Below are 19998 nucleotides of genomic sequence, written 5' to 3' on the forward strand. Positions count from 1 at the left end.
TCCCCTTAAATAACAATCTAACCCTTAATATTAGAATAAATTAGATTCTCCTTTTCTGATCTGATCCCTAACAATGGCCTTTGTGTGGATGTGGAATGTCATTTTCCCAAGGTTTTTGTAATTGAGAGGCTGATTGCCCTCAGATTGAACACTACAAATTACAAGTGTGTTCATTTATATGACAGCCACAATTGTGTTAAATAGTTATTTTCTTAACACTTGGAGGTATAATTAATTACAGTAATGCTTAGAGGAGAGACATAGAGTCTATTCCAAAACCAATTAGCCTGTGAGGTTATGCATTTTCCTTGCCAAGTTTCTTCAAAACTATTTCTCATCATGATGTTGAAGTGTGGTCTTGGGAAAGGAAAACATCTCATTTCCATCTAAAGAGCTTGGTAAAGATTCTTTAATTAGTTTATAAATATTTCTTTCTTTAATTCAGCATACAAAAAGACAGTATGTACATCCACACAAAAGTGGTTCATAATACGGCAATATATGAGACCCATGAGTTCAGTTCACATGCTCTGAGAGTGTTGGCTTTGGACTACCTGTATGGAAGCCATTACAGGAATAATGTACTGTTTCAAACACTGGGGGTTCTTTGTCCGTTTCTAAGGATGCACAGAGCTGCAGCCATGTCCCAAATCGAGCCCCAGTGCTCAAGTGTCCAGAGTTCAACACTTATTACAAAAAAGTTCCATGACCGAAAGTACTTGAAGTTCCCTTTGTGAGTTCAGCGCCTTTTTCCTCTCTGTCAGTCTCTCTGTTGAAAAATGAGTACCATTTGAGTAGAAACCCCATGGATCCTTCAGAACCTTTTGAATTCTGTGGAATGGTTCTGAAGTGAAGCTGTGAATGTCAACATCAGAGTGAGGTTGGAAATACACCCCCAAGAGCAAGGAGACTATACAGTCCCCCTCCTCCAAAAACAGAGTCCAATATCATTTATTTTAATAAAAGTATAAGAAAATAGACTTTCGATATCCGAAAAGGGCAAGTGTATGCACATTTATGAAAGGAAAGAGAAGCCCTGGAGGACGGTGGTCCTCCCAATAAGCATTGTCACAACACCCATGTCCACGCTCGTAAAATGGAAAAAGTCCAGCTTGCGAGTCAGAGTTTAATTAAAAATAATGATGAAAACAAAAATAAACCGTATCTCGTCAAAATATACATGCAAAAGCTTAAGACAAAAGTAAGCCTTCTTGGTAACATAGTGCTTTGGTTATCTGTGGCCCCAGTAGATGTTGGGCTGGGTGGGTGGTATGAACAGGGGGTCTGGTGGAGACTCATTTGCAGACGTATCTCTCCACGATCCTCTCACACTTCTTACATGTGACGTAGCAGCACCAGTGGTACTTGCAGTGGCAGCGCTCCACCAGCTTCTCTGTGTAGGGGTTGTAGCCACGGCCACAGCACATCAGGTCGCAGCTGTCGCTGCCTACGGACGTTTTGTTGCACTGCCTGGAACACAGAGAGAGAGGGGGTTGAAACTTTGTTAGATATCTTGCATGCCCAAATGACACTCATTCTACTCCCCACCCCACAAGTGTGACACAAATAAAGTTGCAATACAGTGATGTCAATGGAAGGCTAGCAAGACCCTCAACATATTCATCTAAGAACACACAGGTTCCCAAAACCGTTTCCACCCACAATCAACAATTTAGAATAGTATCTCTCACTATAATGAACAATTGTGTCCAGTATGCACAACTCAAGGCAGAACCACAATGGTCCCTACTTGACCAATGCTTTGTGCATTCACCCGAACATTTTCCCTTAGCGCAACGGATGCTTGGGACCCTTTCATTTCTGAGGCTCGGGGCATCTTAAGTGAGCAGAAAATAGCCCTATCATAAATCACGGTGAATACACAAGGGAGCCCAGGGAGCCCCCCCCCCCACCTCTATTTAGCCCTTTCGACATAATTGCATTGTTTAATAATGGTGGGGTGTTAATGGTCAGTGTGGTGAGAGACACACTGGGAGGATGGCTGCTGTAGTGGAGGAGGAAGGGGTGGAGGATTGGGAGTCATTGGGAAAGTAGGACAGACTCATTACAACATTGGCCTTTGGGACTGGGGTAATGAACAATAGCTCTGCACCAGATAAGTTTTGTCAGGAAATCTTCCCTATATCATGTTGCCATAAATGGATGAAAAGCACAAGAAAGAAACATCTGTCAACTCTGCATCTCCCACAGCTGCCTCACAGACAAGAACCATTAAAGGGATGGTTCAGCCTAATTTCATGTTTAGGTGAAATATCATCTTACCCTGAGTTGTCCTCATAGGTCAGTAGTGAAAGATTCTCTCGTTCTCCATTGTCTACTTTGCTACCGCAGCGCACCCTAACAGTTGGCAGTGCCATCTCCAATAGACAGGATTCCAATGTCCCTAAGCATCGTTTAAATTACATGGCAAAATCTCCTCAGAGAAACTTCAAACAAAGTTTGTTAGCAAGTTACGTTTGAACTTATTTTTTAAATTTACATTCTACTGAAAATAAAACAATTACAGTCTCTATAATCCATTTGCTCAGAACTTGAACTATTTCCTCTTCGTAGACTCACACACAGCCTCTTTTTTTTGGTTTCGGTTTCACCAGCCAAGCTTTCCCCTCGCTGAACGGGCACTCGACCGTGGAGTGATTACTGGCTGTGAACAGAAAGCTGCTGGTATCCTAATGGAATCCAGGAAATATATGTGACAATGATTCATTGTATATTATTGCAACTACGTAGTTTGATTCGATTACAATAAAAATAGGTACAGGTTCGTCTAGTACATAGTCGCTATTAAACTTCATTTGAGGTTTCTCTGAGGAGATTTTGACATGTAATTTAAACAATGCTAACTTAGGCATGCTGGAATCTTGTCTATTGGAGACGGTGCTGCTAACTGTTAGCCTGTGCTGCAGTAGCAAAGTAGATAACAGAGAACAGGAGAATCTTTCATTACTGGCCTATGAGGACAACTCAGGGTAAGATGATATTTCACCTAAACATGAAATTAGGCTGGACCTTCCCTTTAATCTAATTCTCAAGTAAAACACAACAGTCTATGGCGCCTTCTCTCTCGAGCCCACCACGCTTGTTTCCTTTAAGATACAGATCGTGGTCATACCTTAGGTTTGGGGATGTTATTGAGATTTAACTTATGAATTCTTATTAAGAACACACTCTTACCCACAAGGTTACTACAAAGTGTACAGTTTAGGTTTACATCACTGTAAAGATAAAGGACAGCTTTCTACAGCTAAGGCATTCAACATTTCTGCTCAAAGTTGAGAAGTACATATGTCAGCTACTCCATACTAGGTATCATCAATGGGGTCAACGCTATCCATGCCAGAAGAGTAGTGAGATTAGAAGTCACTTTAAGGTTAAAGTTGGATAACACCATCCTGAAGTGGGCACCATTGAACAGAGCTCTGTCCCGGAGTGCACTAGTCAGAGTGGATTGTGGGAGTGAGGAGGATGTTATAGCCATGTGACTAGGAGGTGTGGGTTGGGGCGGTTAAACATAGATCCCAGGGACCCTCATGGAAACACACGCGGCACATCACCATAACACGTCCCCTTGTCGACGGCCACCAATGATTGCAGGAGGCTGGGGTGCCTTGTGACTTAGCGTAAAGCACTAAATATATACGCTAGACGATGTGTGACCGGCTCTTATCAGGTTTGGGACAGAGGATGCATGTGGCACAGTGAGTGCACCTGACATGGAGCATGTCTTCAGGTTATCTGTTACTGTAAGTGGCGAAGGGCTGAGTGCTAGGCACATGATTCTTGACATTTGGACTGGCTGCCTCCAGTCCCAGTAAAGGGGTAAAGGGTTCCCACTATAATGATTCTACACAATACGCTCTTCTCTCCCGGGGGCATGGGAAAGAAGCTACATAAGTAAAGTATCAGAAAAAGTGTCTTTAAGATGGTTAATTTCTACCCCTCTAGCAATGTTTTGTTTTCATTAAGAAATGTCTTTCTCTTCTCATTCCTCATCACTACCCATTCTGTTCATTCTTGAAAGCACAGAAACTGTATACAGGATATGTACCTTTTATCTGACATGGTCGGTAAGATCATTCATGAGGTTTAGATATTATACAATAGTACTAATTTATTCAGCTCCAAGAATTGCAAAGTTCCAAAAACAAATTCTGAATGGAAATTGGGCATATGCTCTCTGCAGTCCAGAACCAAATTGCAGAAATTCAGCTATGGTACTAAATTGCTTCCTCCCTGGACTTTTGGGCAAAAGCTGAAAATCCACTAGGCTGTCAAGATATTAACACATATTTGTAGCATGTTTGTAGGATTTGGCTGGCTAGACCTCTCCCAATATCTGGCACTTACCTCAGACAAAGAACCCCCTCAATGCTCACTAGATTTTCACAGTGCTCAAACCAACAACATGCAACATAGACTTCCTAATACAACACTTCAAATGAATGGAGTGAGTCTTTTTATCTTTGGGGACCATTACCCATTTCCCCTTTGAGTCATGCTTTCAAATCGATATCAGCTGAGTGCACTCATGCCTAAGAATAACCACATTACTCACTAGCCAGTGTGATAGCAGCACAAGGGCCCCAGTTACAATGGCCATGTCAGTGACACGTGCTCAGACAGGCCACAGACAGGCCAATCTCGGGGAACACTCGCTTTATCAGGCATTCTCAAAACAAAATGGTGCCACCAGGGAGGGCAGCAGTTCACTAAACCAACATCCTGGAGGAGCCCGGTTGAGAAAACAAACAGTATTGGTAATTTCCTCAATGTCAGTTGGGAACCAGTAACAACAAGGTCATGGTACTATAACTTAAAAAAGGAGAAAACAATAATTTGATGCTATCCCAGTGGGATAGCTAATCCCACACTGTGCCATCTATGAGACATTTTTCTTATGAAGAGAGAGCACACCCAGATAGCAGTACAACCCCTGAGCTTCTCCTCCAAATGTATATATATATTTTTTTTTAAAGTTTATTTGACCATTTTAAAAGCAAGACCTACATGAGTAATATCATCAAGGATATTACACAATAAAGCCAAAAACGTATTTCCATTGCCTCAAGGCAATTTGCTTGGCGAGATTGACAATTAAGTTAAATTACAGTATGGCCTAAAGATATAAAAAACTAAATTACATAACAGTCTCACCTGTCCTGAGTGCCGACGGAGCCCAGCTTGTCATTCTTGGTGCAGAAGTCTGGTGAGCTCTGCAGGTATACCAGCTCGTTCTCCCTAACAGGCCTGATGTCGATGTCCTTGGGGACCAGCTGCTTGCGCGTGCCCATGGGCCGGTGCACCACCTTGGTGGCCGACAGGTATTTGGTCTTCAGGTCCATGGCGATGTCCTTTAGGTCCTGTAGGCCTCTCCAGCAGGTCCGTATGGAGCAGGAGCCTGACACACCGTGACACTTACACTTCATCACCAGCGCGTCTCTCAGGGCCTAGGGGATGGGGCACATGTGGAGGTTGGATACTGTACATGTAAGCATAATTATTAGCTAAAGCTTTGATGCAAAATATGTCTAATATACTGCAGATGGATTGACTAAACAGGTCCTGAACATCTATCTACCCAGAAATCCAGAGCTGCATCTAATTAGCATGAGAAGTCACCAGTGATTCATGACGGATGAGTGTGTATAATCTACCTGTCTCCCCACTTCACTGTTGTGTAGGTGCATTAGCTTGTTGGCGTGGGAGCCTGCCTTCTTCATCTTCATCGGGGCGTCTGAGAACTTGGAGCCCATGACCAGGCCATAGTGCAGGTTATCTGCACAGCCACCCCAGCGGTACCCCGGCTCAGGGATCTCCCCGGGGATGGGCCCGCACGAGCAAAGACGTAGGTCCCCCGACGTGCATGCCCGTGCAATGGTGTGACTGATGGCCGCCGCAGACAGGGCGTACAGAAACGCTGACTCCCTTGTGCCTGGTGGTGATAGGAAAGGAACCAAAACAGCCCTGTTAGTGAGGGCACCACTGTCCACTGTCTATGTGTTAATCTAACCTTTATTAATTTTATAATAAACTATTCTTCTAAATTAAACATTCATAAGAGTAGAGATAGTATACAGTGCAGATAATATCTATTTAATCTTTATTTAACCAGGTAAGACCTTTGAGGTCTCTTCTGCTAGGGTGACCTGGCAAGGTAGTAAAATAACAGCATGTACATTACAAAGAGACACACAGAGACAAAATGTTACAAACTAGATGGAGATGAAGATAAAGATAGACATATGGATGTAATTGGTGATGAAGTGTGTACATAAAGGCCACACACTGGATGATGGGGGTACAAATACAGATAAATGTATACCATGACTAAGGCCAAGCTACATCAAATACATCCCTGTATGGAGAAGACCATTGGTGGCTGCCAGTGCCTTCCAGAGACTGCTCTAACTCTTGGCAGATGGGCTCTACTGTTCCAGGGGCGCATCACGCAGCTATCTCCCTAAATGTCTGATTTGGAGCCAGGTCTTTGTTGTGAGGAGTTTTATATCTTCACCCAAATTCAATGAAAGCCCTGGCATTGGGTCTCTCTGGCCCAGTAGAGCCCCTTTTGGCAATGGAAATCAACCCATCAAAGTAAAAGTCCAGAACACAGAAAGACAAGCTGTCAAATCACAGCAAGAAGGGTGGATATAATCATAAGACCATAATTAATCAAACATTGTAGCACATAGACATTACTAACCCTTTGTATGGCAGGGAGCATTATTAACTAGGAGCAATATTGTTTCTCTCTTCATTCTGTAGCTGTACAATATGACAGACTTAGTTGGTTGGCTTTGGAAATATAAAGAACAGATGATGGCAGGTAATCTATAGCATAAAAGGTTTACATTTGTTTTAAGGTAAAACAGGCAAGGATAGGATGCTGCAAAAAGATATGTACTGTACAATGACTACCATTGGCTTTTTCAACACATGAATGGAGTCTATTGTGTCAAGAGAAAACAGCCTGCTATGAAGATCACCACATCAAATACTCAAACTTAAAGAGAAGGACATTTTAGAACAGATATTTATGAGGTGGGTGGTTTGGGGAGATAGAGGACAAGTTTCTTCTTTGAAGGGGACACAAAGAAGAATGGTGGCCTTTGGTTGGCATATTCTGCCTGCCTGGCCCTGAGCAGAAAGACCACCTAGGGTGACTACTTGGCCATTCACTCTCTCTCTGTCTTGTAAAAAACACTTAGAGCAGCTCTTCAAATCCTACTAAGGATACAAACAGATTTCCTACTGTGATGTTGGTCTGGTTAGAGTTGGTTACTGCTAGCTTTAGCCATGTTATACACCATTGTGTTTTGACTAGTACCTCTGTCAAGGTCCGGCCGATACCTTGTGGCATCGCTGGGGATCTCAATAGATGAACAGTTCCAACGCATGTCAGCGAAGGTCTTCTGGCAGGTCTTCTTGACCTCGCGAGCAGCCTGGATGATGGTCTGCATGAGTTCCAGGTTGCTCCGGCACAGCTGGGCTTGGGAAGACACCAGACCCGGGAGCAGCTTGCAGTGCTGCGTTTGGTTGATATGTAAGGACGTTGGTGAGTGTGATAGGGCCCTGTAACAGAAACACAGACATCTTTACATGTCCTGCTGATGATGGCAATAATCAAAATGGCTTCAACTTAATGATAATGGTATGAAATATGACTTGTTTTTATGCAAAATTCAATTTTCCACTTCTAACTTCTTACGTAACTAGGCTGCATACTGATATATTGTATCTGACATATTCTCTTGAACAGAAATGTTTTGAGCAAATCAGACTATGAGTTGTTTGGCATTTGTTGCACTTGGAAGATCGGAAAATACCAAAGGATAAATGCCAATGGAAATTCTTCTGAAAGTAAAGAAGAGGTGAAATACAACAGACCACAGCTTGGCATACAATTGTTCTTTTGACACAATGTTGTGGAGGTTCCAGCACATGCCCAAGGATTTATTCATCAGCGAGAAGCCTGCACCCTGACCCAGATCTAACTGATAAACCACTGCGTTTATCCATCATCATTTAAATGTTTCATTGTTAAAGGGGTAATTCCACTGTGACATTACTTTGAGATGAATCATCTGTTTATTTGAATATAAAAGGGGCACACTAAATGAAGATTACTTGTCAGCCAGGATCTATGTTTTCTATGTGTTGTGCTCTGGGAGAGTTTGTGAGAACCAGTCAGCTCCCCATGCATCTTGGCCTGTTTCGGATTAGGAGCAAGGGGCCGCCACTCCGTGCCCAATGATAAGCTGTGACTCCCTTGTGCTCGTGGTAACCCAGTGCTCACAGGTGTTTATGGCCGCATCTGTTTCACATCGTGGGCCATGCATTATCAAGGCTGGGAGAGCCTTTTCTTTGTTTTAGCACATGCAATCTCATCTCTCTCAGCTATATTTGCTGAAGAGTTACAGAGACATTTTACAACAACTCCCTCTTATAGGTTTTAGATGCTACAGATACTAATATCATTTCAAAATCATGTGCAATATATATATATATATATATATATATATATATATATATATATATATATATATATATATATATATATATATATATATATATATATACATATATGCAAATACATATGTTAATAGAAAAAAACTGAATTTGCCACTCTGCTGTCACTCTTTAGTTTTACTTATGGGTAAAACACAAGTTGTTTGTTGCTACAGAGCACTCACCTCTTAGAGATGATTTTTTCTCTTTCTAATTCCCTTTCTAATATTCTCATTAACATCAGTCATTGAGGAGGAAGATTCAAAGTCTTACTCAGTCTAAGAATGTGGACTAAAATAACACTCAGCATCCTTCCACTTCTCCCTCATATAACAAGGTTTCAATCTAATAAAGTAGAACATGAAAATGATCATAAAGGCCCAGCTACTATTCTATCAAATATGTATTTACTGTACATACATCCATTTTCCCATATTTATAACACATTGACGAAGAATTAAGTAAGCAAAAGAATGCTAAAAGAGAAGAGAGTAACTTGTCCTTACAGCCATTTGATGCCGGAACAGATCTGAGACAGGAGAAGAACCACGAGCAGACAGAGTGGGAGGTTGTGAGAGGTTCTCTTCATGATGATATTGTTCCAACTTGGACAGGACAGCAACACAGGTAGCTGTTGGCTTATTGGCTCTGAGGTGCAATCAAAGGTCAACTGTCATTGTCTCCTTTCTATAGCCCTGTTTGAAGGAATACAAAAATGTACCATTAAATCATTCATGTTCAATACAAAATATGTTATGCCACCATGCTCTTTGCCACATTTTCACAAGTGGAACAGTAATACAAATGTTTTTGTATTTCAGGAAATCAATTTTTTGGGACTCCTGCGCTTGGCAAAAATTTGCTTTGCCAGGAGCACTAGGTGGAAAGAGTCACATAAACCTTGCTCTTGTTCCAATGATATATGTCATAGCCTATATGTAGGAAACATAAGTTAACTGACAGATGTCATTCTTTTGGGTGAACAATTAGGCTCACAAAAAAAACACTGTGTGTGCTCTTCGCTGACGTATACACTTTATAGCATTTAGATGATAGATTATTTAGAAGAAAAAACGGTGCTATCATAGCAAAGTTTTCCATGTGCTATTAAAATGTGCACACCTGTAATTGTATTTTCTAAACATAGCCTATTCTGAAGTGTCAACTCTGGTTCACTAAGGAAAATCTAAGGAATTTGAGATAATATGATCAGAAGACAACAACAAACCAGCACACTACCCTCCAGCGGACACGGTTGTACATCAGACATTACCACCATCAGATAGACCTTGGGCTCTTTTTATTGTCCATGTGACGATAAGCAATCTATTTGAAGTCAGATTTGAATCTATGCATAAAATAAATCTTCCTCTCGCTGATTACTGATGGGAAGAAAAGCAGATATGACAGCTAATACTGTATTACTGTAATATAATTGTTCCTATACGCATCTCCAACCATGTGTAGTCTACGTTCGGCTATCAATGTGCATAGGTCATAAGGACCCTTCATTTGTCTTAACAGGAGCGCAACAAGATCTTCAAGATCGCAACATCCCTTTGAAAATGTAAACTAACTACTTGCTTTATATCATGTAACAACCTACCACTTAATAGTCCTAATTTAGAGTTGAGAGAAAAAATACATATTATTATTTATTTGCAACACTAATAATAGTCTAGTATTGCTGTAGTCCCGATCTCCTGTTTTACCTGAGGTGCATTGGACTAGGCTGTCGGGACGCAGTTGTGTGCATGCAGGGGTTGAATTGGGATTGTGTTGCCTAGATGGTGACTGTCACTGAAATTGCTTATCCATTCTCATTTTTCGTCACATAATGTACTGGAATGTAATGTCACATTCCTACTGTAAATGTGCTCTCTGTCCCTCCTCGTTCCCCTTCAATTGTGGATGCTGTTAGAAACTTTCCTTAGATGCATAGTTGCGAGGAAAATAAAATCAACTAATCTTAAAATCACATTACTATGTAACACCTTAAACTTCATACAATGGAGACGTTCTTCTGAAAACCGGCTTAATTAATCTATCCCAATTTAAATCACGAGTGGAATGTCTACTTAATTCGCCTACGTGATAATCTTCAAGTAGTTCACATTACAACCAATCTAAACATCTACAAATGCACACATTACAAATAATCCTTCAAACTCTGGAAATAGTAAAATGTACGACAAATTCACTTTCTAAAGATAAGAATTTGCGCCTCACCTTCTCACGAATGATTTTCGTGTAGCCTATGTCGATGTATAAATTCCGTGTAGGCTTATATCCTTGTTATTCAATATCCTCCATAGATATTTGTAAATCCACAATTTCGCAATATATATGACTCCAAACAAGAAGAAAGCATCATTTAACTCCCCAACAGTGGTTATCTCACACAGGTCTTCAGCGTAGTGTATCTCGTGCTGCGGAATGTGTCGGACTCATGGCAGTGAAGCAGCTTCAACTCATAAGTACTCCTGCGCCGCTTTGATCTCACTAGTGATGTCAGGCACAATTAGCATAACAGAGCGGGCTGGATTTTGACTTTCAAGGAGAGAGTTTGAAATATTGTCTGATCTTGTTTTACATGACAGACAATTGTGCTAAAGGCGATCCTATGTATTGATATAGCCTACCATACGTTTTCACTTGTATGTTCATACTGGCCTATATTTACCCATAACAACAGTCTAATGGCAGCAATGATTATGATAACGCATGTATTATCAATATAATGATTAATGGAAATAATAATATGGATATGAATAATAGCCTAACAAATGTGATTATTAGGATAATAATTACCACAATAGTTATTGAACATTACTATTGTTGTTGTTATTGTTATCATTAGGCTATTATAATTACCATGAGGTCTGTTCTTATCATATGAATCATGAATGATCCATTATGAATCATATTGTCTTACAATTATCAGTATAACTTGCCGCCACAATTAATGCAGGCCTAAATGACATGTGACCAAATAGCAATTATTTAATCAAGAATATCAATAAAAATTATTCCCGATATAAAACAAATCATAATTTTATTTTTGTATTACACCATTTCCTCCCAAACATCCCGCCCGTAAAAAAGGGTCACTTTGTTAACATTTTCAGCAGCAAGGACAAGCGCTTAATAGTTTTTGTCGCCCCTTATCCCATCTGCATTTTCACGCTCTTTTCGCCTCCTGTAGAGAATTCCGTAGGCTACGCTCAATGCTTTCCCCACAGTAAAACAACCACACACTCCCATGTTTCTAAAATTAAGAAATGGTCATTAAGAATGTTTCCTCTGTTAACACTTTTCAAGTGTTTTATCTTAGAGGGAACTCCGGTAATTTGTGTGGGTGTTTTTATTTTTCCTTGCAATTTTTTTAACTGTGGAAAACTTTATGAGAGAAAGCAGCGCACAGCAGTGTAATGTCCATGAGTTCTCCTTTAATCACAAGTACGGAATTAACCACTAGGCACACACTGTACACAACAATCCTTATTATAATTATATTTTTTTAAAAGGATGGTATTTTTGGAGGGTTAGGGTTAGTTTCTTATGAAATGTTGTTATCAAACAAGCTTAATACACGTGAGGTTTTGTACTGCGATGTGATATTTTATCCCCAAAAACGAAACAAACACAAACATGTGTGCAACTGGCATTGTAGAACAATCGAATTGTAGAGTCCTGCAATTAGGCTACATACTGGCATCCACTGATATCAAAAAGACACATAGGCAGAATACAATACAATATATTGTACAATGTTGAAAGCAATATCGATGTTCATGTTACATTTGTTGAAACGGGAGAATATGTCAACATTAAATGCTATCCACTGACAAGCTGCTTATTGGAAATTATTTGGATTATAATATATAATACCATAGGCTACTGTATGTCCACTCCAGTTAATCAGTTTAGAAATTATAATAAGATCAGGGAGGTTCCAGTTTTGAATTGGTTATCAACATACTCAACAGAGATTTTTAATGGAATGTGTGTTCTTGGTTATTTGAATTAGAATTATGCTTTCTTGTGAGTTTTTAAAGGGGCAATGGCATTAGTACATCCATTGATTATTCAAGAATATAACTTATAAATGGTTCATTAACTTAACAACTGTCTTACCCCATCAGAACCCAAAACAAAGCTTGTTTTACTCCATTGTTTGTAAACAATGTAGGCTTATTGTAAACAAACACTGTGTAGCTTCAAAACACGAGTTAAAACTATCATTGTGATTTCATGGATGGTAAATTCTTGCATCCATAGCTCCCTTTATGAGTTTGAGATTTGTTACATTTCTCAAACCCCATCCCTCAGCTGTTTACCAAAAAAGTGGTAGGGAGATGGCTTTGTTGTTGTTTGAATCCCAGATTGCCCCTTTAATGTACAATCTAATTGTCACATACTACACTACTAAGACTGTCACAGCTACTTTTCCTTCCTCTATGATTTTTTCACTCCCCAAGAGTCCTCCAAGGTATATGTTCCCATTATGGTTAGGTATCATGGCATATGGAAAAGAAAATGAATGGATTGTTTCTCAGAGACTACCTCCCCCCCACCTCTACCAGTAGGATCCAGCCAAGAGTGGGCTGTGCGCCAGACTTGCCTGCAGGCATTGTTTAAACCACTGACCTTGCTACCCGCGCCTTACATGCTAGCATATACTATACTGGCTTCTCCAGAGGGGAGGAGGGATTAGGAGCTGTCACGGTGTCTTACTGCAGGTTTGATCATGTGGGGTAGACACATTTACGAACCAGAACATGCCCACTTCCCCTCAGTGCAAGGGGTTTCTATAGCCAAATCCATTTGGCAAACACAGTACAAATCCAGTGGTCTTTGACAGTCACATGTGTTTAAGGAACTCTTGGGGTTAAGCATGTATCCTATTTACAGTATGACTGCACTATGCCATGTTTCTGGTTCCAGAGTGGGTGAAATGTGTTTTATAGCAGTCAACTGTGAATGGGCATGGATTGTGCTTGTGTGGGGGGATAGAGGGTTGAAGAGTTTACTGTAGAACTAGCAACGTCTCAGAGTTGACCGTTTTACACAGAGGCTCTCCATTCCTGTGTAAGCCAGGATCAACACACATGCCTTTGATCTCCCATCTCACCTTTCAAGCAACACAAGGGGGAGAGGAAACCGTGTGGCTGTTCTGTAAGGGACAAGAATGCCACTTGACTTTGTAGAAATGAAATAACTTATTGGAGAAAAAAATATTTTGGTAACAATGAAGTCCATATCCCTAATACATTATGAATATACAAAAATAACTTATAATACAGTTAGAATTCAGTATTCACAGTTTGAAATATTTGAAATATATATATATTTTATATATATATATATATATATATATATAATGATAATGATATATATAATGATGATATATATATAATGATTATGATTGTATTAGGATTAGGATTAGGATTAATGGTATATATATATATATATATATATATATATATATATATATATATATATATATATATATAAATATATATATATATATAAATATATATATATACCATTAATCCTAATCCTAATCCTAATACAATCATAATGACTTGTAAGGTCAAGTAATGTATAACTTAACACATATTCACTGTTGGTCACTTTTTTTCACAAATTATAAATCATCTATGCTTTCATCATTTTTAACTTAAAGCAATCACAGATGACTTTGTAGTAGCTTATAATTAAACTATAACACATCATAACTACCAATATAATGCATTATGAATGATGTGAATCTCATTGACCAAAATGTTAGTAATGTATAACACCGATTATAATGATTTATAATTCTTGAGAAAAAACAGACAAAAAGAGCAATTATGAGGCATTACATTACGTGACCTAACAAGTCATTATAATTATACTTATAATGCATTAGGAGTATTGATATGTGAATCATTATACTGTATATGGCTATAACTATGTTTATTATGAGTATGTTTATAATGCATTATAATATGAACTTGGAATATGAGTTTATATATTGCCTTATACAATACAATCGCTGCATGCTATATTACAGTTAGGTTAACAGATAACCCTAACCCAGGAAGCAATTTTGGGGACATATCGACAAAGTCTACCATATGCAGCCTAAAATAGATTTCTGGTGACAGCTCTAGCTGGGGACAAAGCATCGAAAGAAATAAAAGATGTCTGGTCACCTTATATTACAGGACTTTTTTTTTTCTTTCTTTTTCACTGCTCTGTCAACATCACACTTTAATGTGGATAGGCACAGGTGGAGAGCAACTTGCATCTGTACGATATAGGCCTATATGTACAGTACAGAATGTATGTATGTATAGATTAAACTCAAAATCTACCACACAGAGGGCCTGAAGAGGTTTGAATACAGTTCTTAAATGTTTGGGAGGATTGTTACAGCCCACAATGTAAGCCCATTGTCTCTCCTATCTCAAGAGGATCAGACCAATATTTAGAGTCTGGCCAGGGGAAGATAAGGCCACTCACCTTTCACCTCTGTGATCTGTCCCTGAATGGGCCCTGAGTCACCGTTACCTCATGAAAAGCCTGGACTGACTGGCATCTATTCAAGACTTTGTGAGGAACTGCCTTTCATCCCTCTATCCCTGCTCTCCCGTGTTTCTAAACATCACAGACTTAGAAGCTTCATCATGATGCTGCTGGCCTTAGGATCTCTCAGATTCCTTCACTCATTCTAACTGTGGGACTTTACCCTAACCCCAGTTCAACATGCAGTATAAAGTAAAGATAAAACAAAGGAAGGGGTTGATTTATTTTGTTACAGACTCAATGAAGATTCAGTGAAGGTTCAGGCTCACACAGGTTTTTTATGTTTTTATTAATATATGCAAATTCTTTCCACTTTTAATTTAATTTCAATTCAGCAAACATTCAAATCAGGGAACACATGTACACAGAACGTGAAAGAGAGCTGAGGGTATATGCAACTACATTGTTACCACTTACAAAACAAACTAGTCTATGTAAATAGAGGACTTGTTTAAGCTATGCTCTCATCAACAGGCACATATGATTTTAGTCAGTTCAATCAAGTAACTAACATCAGTGCCTGGCTTGGTCACAAAAACATTTTGTGAGAAAAATCTATCAGAAAGCTGACAAACAATGCAATTGAATCAAGTGTTCTTTCATTGATGATAAGTCAGAAACATATGTCTCAGCTTTAATTTTCCAAGATTCTCACTGAAAGCACAGCTTCGTTTGAAAGAAAATGATCATTCATAAACCACTGATGAGGGGTATAACTCTCCCTGTCTTGTTACAGTTAATGGAACATTCAGAAATGATACTCAGTTATCTATGACCACCAGCAGATCTTCTTCAAAAATCAAAAGAATAAAAAAATAAACAGAATAGAGATCAAACAACATTTATTTTGTACTGCCCAAGCATAACAAGAACTTCAAAAAAGATTTTACAAATGGTAACAATAATTGATGTCATACTCATACCCACAACAATGGTTAGTTTTCATCTTTCATCAAATGTCTACCACCAAACACTGTACAATAAACAATAAAGGATAGTACAAAACTAGGGTGTCAGTCTATTAATTCCCAAAAGACTTTAAGGGATAGTTCACCCACATTACAAAATCACATTGGGTTCCTTACCCTGAAAGCTGAAAAGAGTCTATGGACAAGGACAGACTTCCAAACTTTGGTTCTGTTTATCTGGGCACTGTAACAAACAACTAATTCGCTTATTATTCTTTATTTTTTTTTACCAAAAACCAATGGAAGTCAAAGGACCCTAAATTAGCATGTTTGAAATGTTATGCTCAAATCATCAGAAATTCTCTGAAAGACTCAATTACTATGACTTTGAGATGATTTTAGCATAACATTTCAAACATGCTGATTTAGGGTCCTTTGACTTCCATTGTTTTTTGGTAAAAAAAAAAAAAAGATAGCTGTTAGTTACAGATAAACAGAACCAACATGTGGATTGAAGTCTGTCCTTGTCCGTAGACTCCTTTCAGGGTAAGGAACCAAATATGTGATTTTGTAATTTGGGTGAACTGTCACTTTAACACCATAATCAATGAAAGCACACCACATTCCTAAAAATCAACAAAGACAAATAGCATCATCAAAGGGGATTTGTTGAGTACAGCTCACCAATGTGAAAATGTGATCTTGCTTGGCGCATTCTTGTAAAAACAGGCAAAAGTATACCTCACAGCAGGGACCGCCAAAGAAACAACGATCACATCCAATGCTCTACAGGAGGAGATTGGACCACATCTTTTGTCTACCATTTGGTTATAACCATTCTTCAACTGTCCTTTGAGGAGTCTGACCCCTTTCAAGTGACAGATGGGTGGAACTTTTCAAAACAGTTAATGTGGACTTCCAAGAGTGCTCAAGCTAGCACCTACACAGTGTTGGACTGTTTATCCATTCATGAACCCTTCGGCAAATGTACTTCACTCGATCCAGAGTCCAACAGCATTGGCTAATGATTCCTAAAGAGAAATTATGCATTCACAGCTTAATTTTTATCAATACATCTATCATTCTTAAACTTCAATATCATGTCCTACTAGCATGTCAAATGTGCTCTGTATCACTTCTATACTTGCTACAGTTATCAGATAAAACTGATTCATATCATAAAGGGTTAACAAAGCACTTATGAAAGTCTACACAGATTCATAGTTTGTCAACAGGAGAAGGTGAGAAAGTACTGCTATAGGTGACATTCTTGATCCCTTAAAACCTTATGAGACTTTGACTTTAAAATAAAACAAAAAACACTGAACAAATCAGCTGTCTTGCATGTTTTTTGCCACACACAGAAAGAGACATTTCATTTAACATTACTGAAGGCAGTGCCGGTTTATACAGGCCCTCCATCATATGGGACCATATTATAATGTCTGACAAGGTGTTGCTGAAAGAGTAGGAAAGGGGAGAGCAGGTGATAAGGGCAGAGACAGGATGGAGGTAAACCACCTGGGTGAAGTGATGACTTGAGCAGAACCTTGTGTGGTGCTTTCCTTCACAGATTCACTCTGCTAACACCTCCCATGAACACTGGCCCAAAGAAAGATGTTACTTAAGGAGTTACGGGGGCAAGTGTAACCACCACAGGCAGTGGAGTAGCACAATAGATAAATTGTGCAGATACAGTACATCTGTTTCATATAATTCCTTCCTCTTTTAGAACAACTGGAGGGGTATCAGAGTACTAAAGCACTCTAATAAATGAGTGACTCTTCATTCTGAGAGTGGAGCAAAAGAAAAAGGGTTGACCAAAGCAGTAACTTAATAATCTCAAATCAAAAAGTAATCCCACTTGCCCTCTACTGGCAAAGGGATACATTTTTACTGGGCCAACCAGTACTAGCAATCAATTAGAGATTACTTATACCCTAGCGTCAGGGGACAGTGTTGAGGAAATTTCAGAAGTGTTATTAATATCTCATAAATATCTGTAAATACATACAGCATTAGAATAACATATTTATCAATGGCATTCCTGTATATAGGATGGTTTAGTTTTACATGGTGAGAGCATAATAGTGTTTCTGGGTTTGATCGGCAACTTTACTTATAATAACTAAAACCAAATGGTCGATTTGTTGGTGGTTCTGAATTCTATCTGGGGCCGCCATTTTTTCCCTGGAAAGGAACCTTGAAATAAAATCCACTTAAGCCCTCTGCCTTTCCCTCCAGAGGGTAGTTAAATCCTAGCTCTGTATGGACATGATTACAGAGTGCCACAGGTCTTACATCAGTGCACAACCTTGAAGCCCATCCTGAAGTTCAATTATGGAAATTCCTTGTTTGCTGGGAGATGAAGAGGTATTCCTCGAGGGAATCCAGGGAGTCCAAAAACAACCAGACAAAAAGATTCAACATGACACAATATCTCCCCCATCTAAGAATGCTAATTGCTCACCCATTGATCAAGAGAGGGGATACCACTCCTACAGTCAGGTGCTGGTGCACCATAATTTTGCACGAGAGGGGCTTGAAGAGGGATACCAAGAGGTTATGAGACTTCAAAGTATTTGAGTTCTTGTGCTGGATGGGCCACAGGAGAAGGGGCTCGGCTGTAATCCCGTCTGCAAACAAGGCTGCTGGCGGCCCACAACAGAGAGAGATCCGTTTGCTCAGCAGCTGACCGAGGACATGGAGATGCGCCTTTCACACTGAGCTGAGCACCAACAATCAACTCTTTGTCGGGAAAGGCTCCGGAGTTACAGCCCACAGGAAGAATACATGCCACTTGAAGTAGGCCTACACTATAGGTGAGGTCACCATTCTTACAGATGGGGATGCTCCATATCAACAGATAGACAGAAACAATTTTGACAGGGACAGTACCGTGGTGATAAAATAAATTGGTGTTGATTGTCTTCTTAATCTGTCTTCACAACACAAATTAGCATAAAACACGTGTACAGTTAAACATGTTGTCCCCCACAAATGATTTAGCTCCCTGATCTGTGTGAATTGGTGAAATTTATTCTAATGTATGACTCAAAAGTGAATAGAACATGTAGTGCTTATTTGATTCATTATCAGTCTTGCTTCTTACAGCTGCAATTATTTGAAGGCAGTCCACGGATTTGAGGTAGGCCTAAAAGTCACCAGAGCATGTAGTGATTTGATTAATTTCCAAGGATTTTTTATTATTTTTATTATTAATTATTTAATTATTATTATTATTTGAAAACAGTCAATTGGTCAAAAGGTGCATTCTGAGCTGTGCTCTCCTCTTTGCACCTTATTATGACGTTTTTAACGATAACAACCTATCACTTTAGCCACACCATCAACAAGATGAATCGACGTCACCTTGAAACTCCTAACAATCTCTATGGCCAGATGCTGTCGGAGATAAAGCGGGTGACATAGGAACAGACAGAAGCGAATGACATACGAACAGACAGAGAATGAACCATAGTCCACTCCCCGATTTCATTGTGGGGGACAATTAAGAACATGATGTTATACAGTTATGGGTTTAGGTGAGTATTCCAAAATCTGCTGTCTCAAATGTAAATACTTGTTGGGAGCCCACAGAAACACAGTTCAATAGCTACCCCTTCTGCTGAGTACCAGACAGTGAAGACAACAATCTGGTACACAGATTGTGGTCAGTCCCTCACTCAAAATCTCGAAATGACTGGAGTGCTCCCAACGATGACAGAGGGACAAGGATTTGTCATATCTGCATAGCATCTGTTCGTCCATGTTTTCACAAATTCATTAAAACTAAGCACAGAAATTTAAATTGTTGTCAGGGGTCAAGCAGGAATCCTGACAAACTCAGTGCTAGAAATGAAAAATAAGTGGTTTCACTAACCCAGAAATGTGTACAAATAATTACATTTGTACTGTATTTGCTTACATTCAAATATTTTTAATGCTAGGTAAACATTATATCACTTTAACATGATTCGTCTGA

At 39.3% G+C, this 19998-nt stretch overlaps 1 protein-coding gene across 1 annotated transcript; it reads right to left on the minus strand.

Annotated features, from left to right (window-relative positions):
• Positions 1 to 450: 450 nt before the first annotated feature.
• On the minus strand, positions 451 to 10960 carry wnt11 (wingless-type MMTV integration site family, member 11). The gene is made up of 6 exons (XM_083689097.1): positions 10759 to 10960; positions 9036 to 9224; positions 7349 to 7593; positions 5676 to 5953; positions 5176 to 5468; positions 451 to 1470 (listed from the first exon to the last, which is right to left on the minus strand). The coding sequence occupies exons 2-6, from the start codon at positions 9116 to 9118 to the stop codon at positions 1296 to 1298; spliced, it is 1074 nt and encodes a 357-aa protein (XP_083545223.1). The 5' UTR covers positions 9119 to 9224; positions 10759 to 10960; the 3' UTR covers positions 451 to 1295.
• Positions 10961 to 19998: the final 9038 nt, after the last annotated feature.

This window comes from Argentina silus (assembly GCF_951799395.1).
Source record: "Argentina silus genome assembly, chromosome: 2".
NCBI lineage: Eukaryota > Metazoa > Chordata > Actinopteri > Argentiniformes > Argentinidae > Argentina > Argentina silus.

Coding starts and splice junctions, on each gene's coding strand:
- wnt11 (XM_083689097.1), bottom strand. CDS start 9,118: ATGAAGAGAACCTCTCACAACCTCCCACTCTGTCTGCTCGTGGTTCTT. Junction 5,469..5,675: donor ACAGTGAAGTGGGGAGACAG/GTAGATTATACA, acceptor CCCATCCCCTAG/GCCCTGAGAGACGCGCTGGT. Junction 1,471..5,175: donor TCCGTCGGCACTCAGGACAG/GTGAGACTGTTA, acceptor TCTGTGTTCCAG/GCAGTGCAACAAAACGTCCG.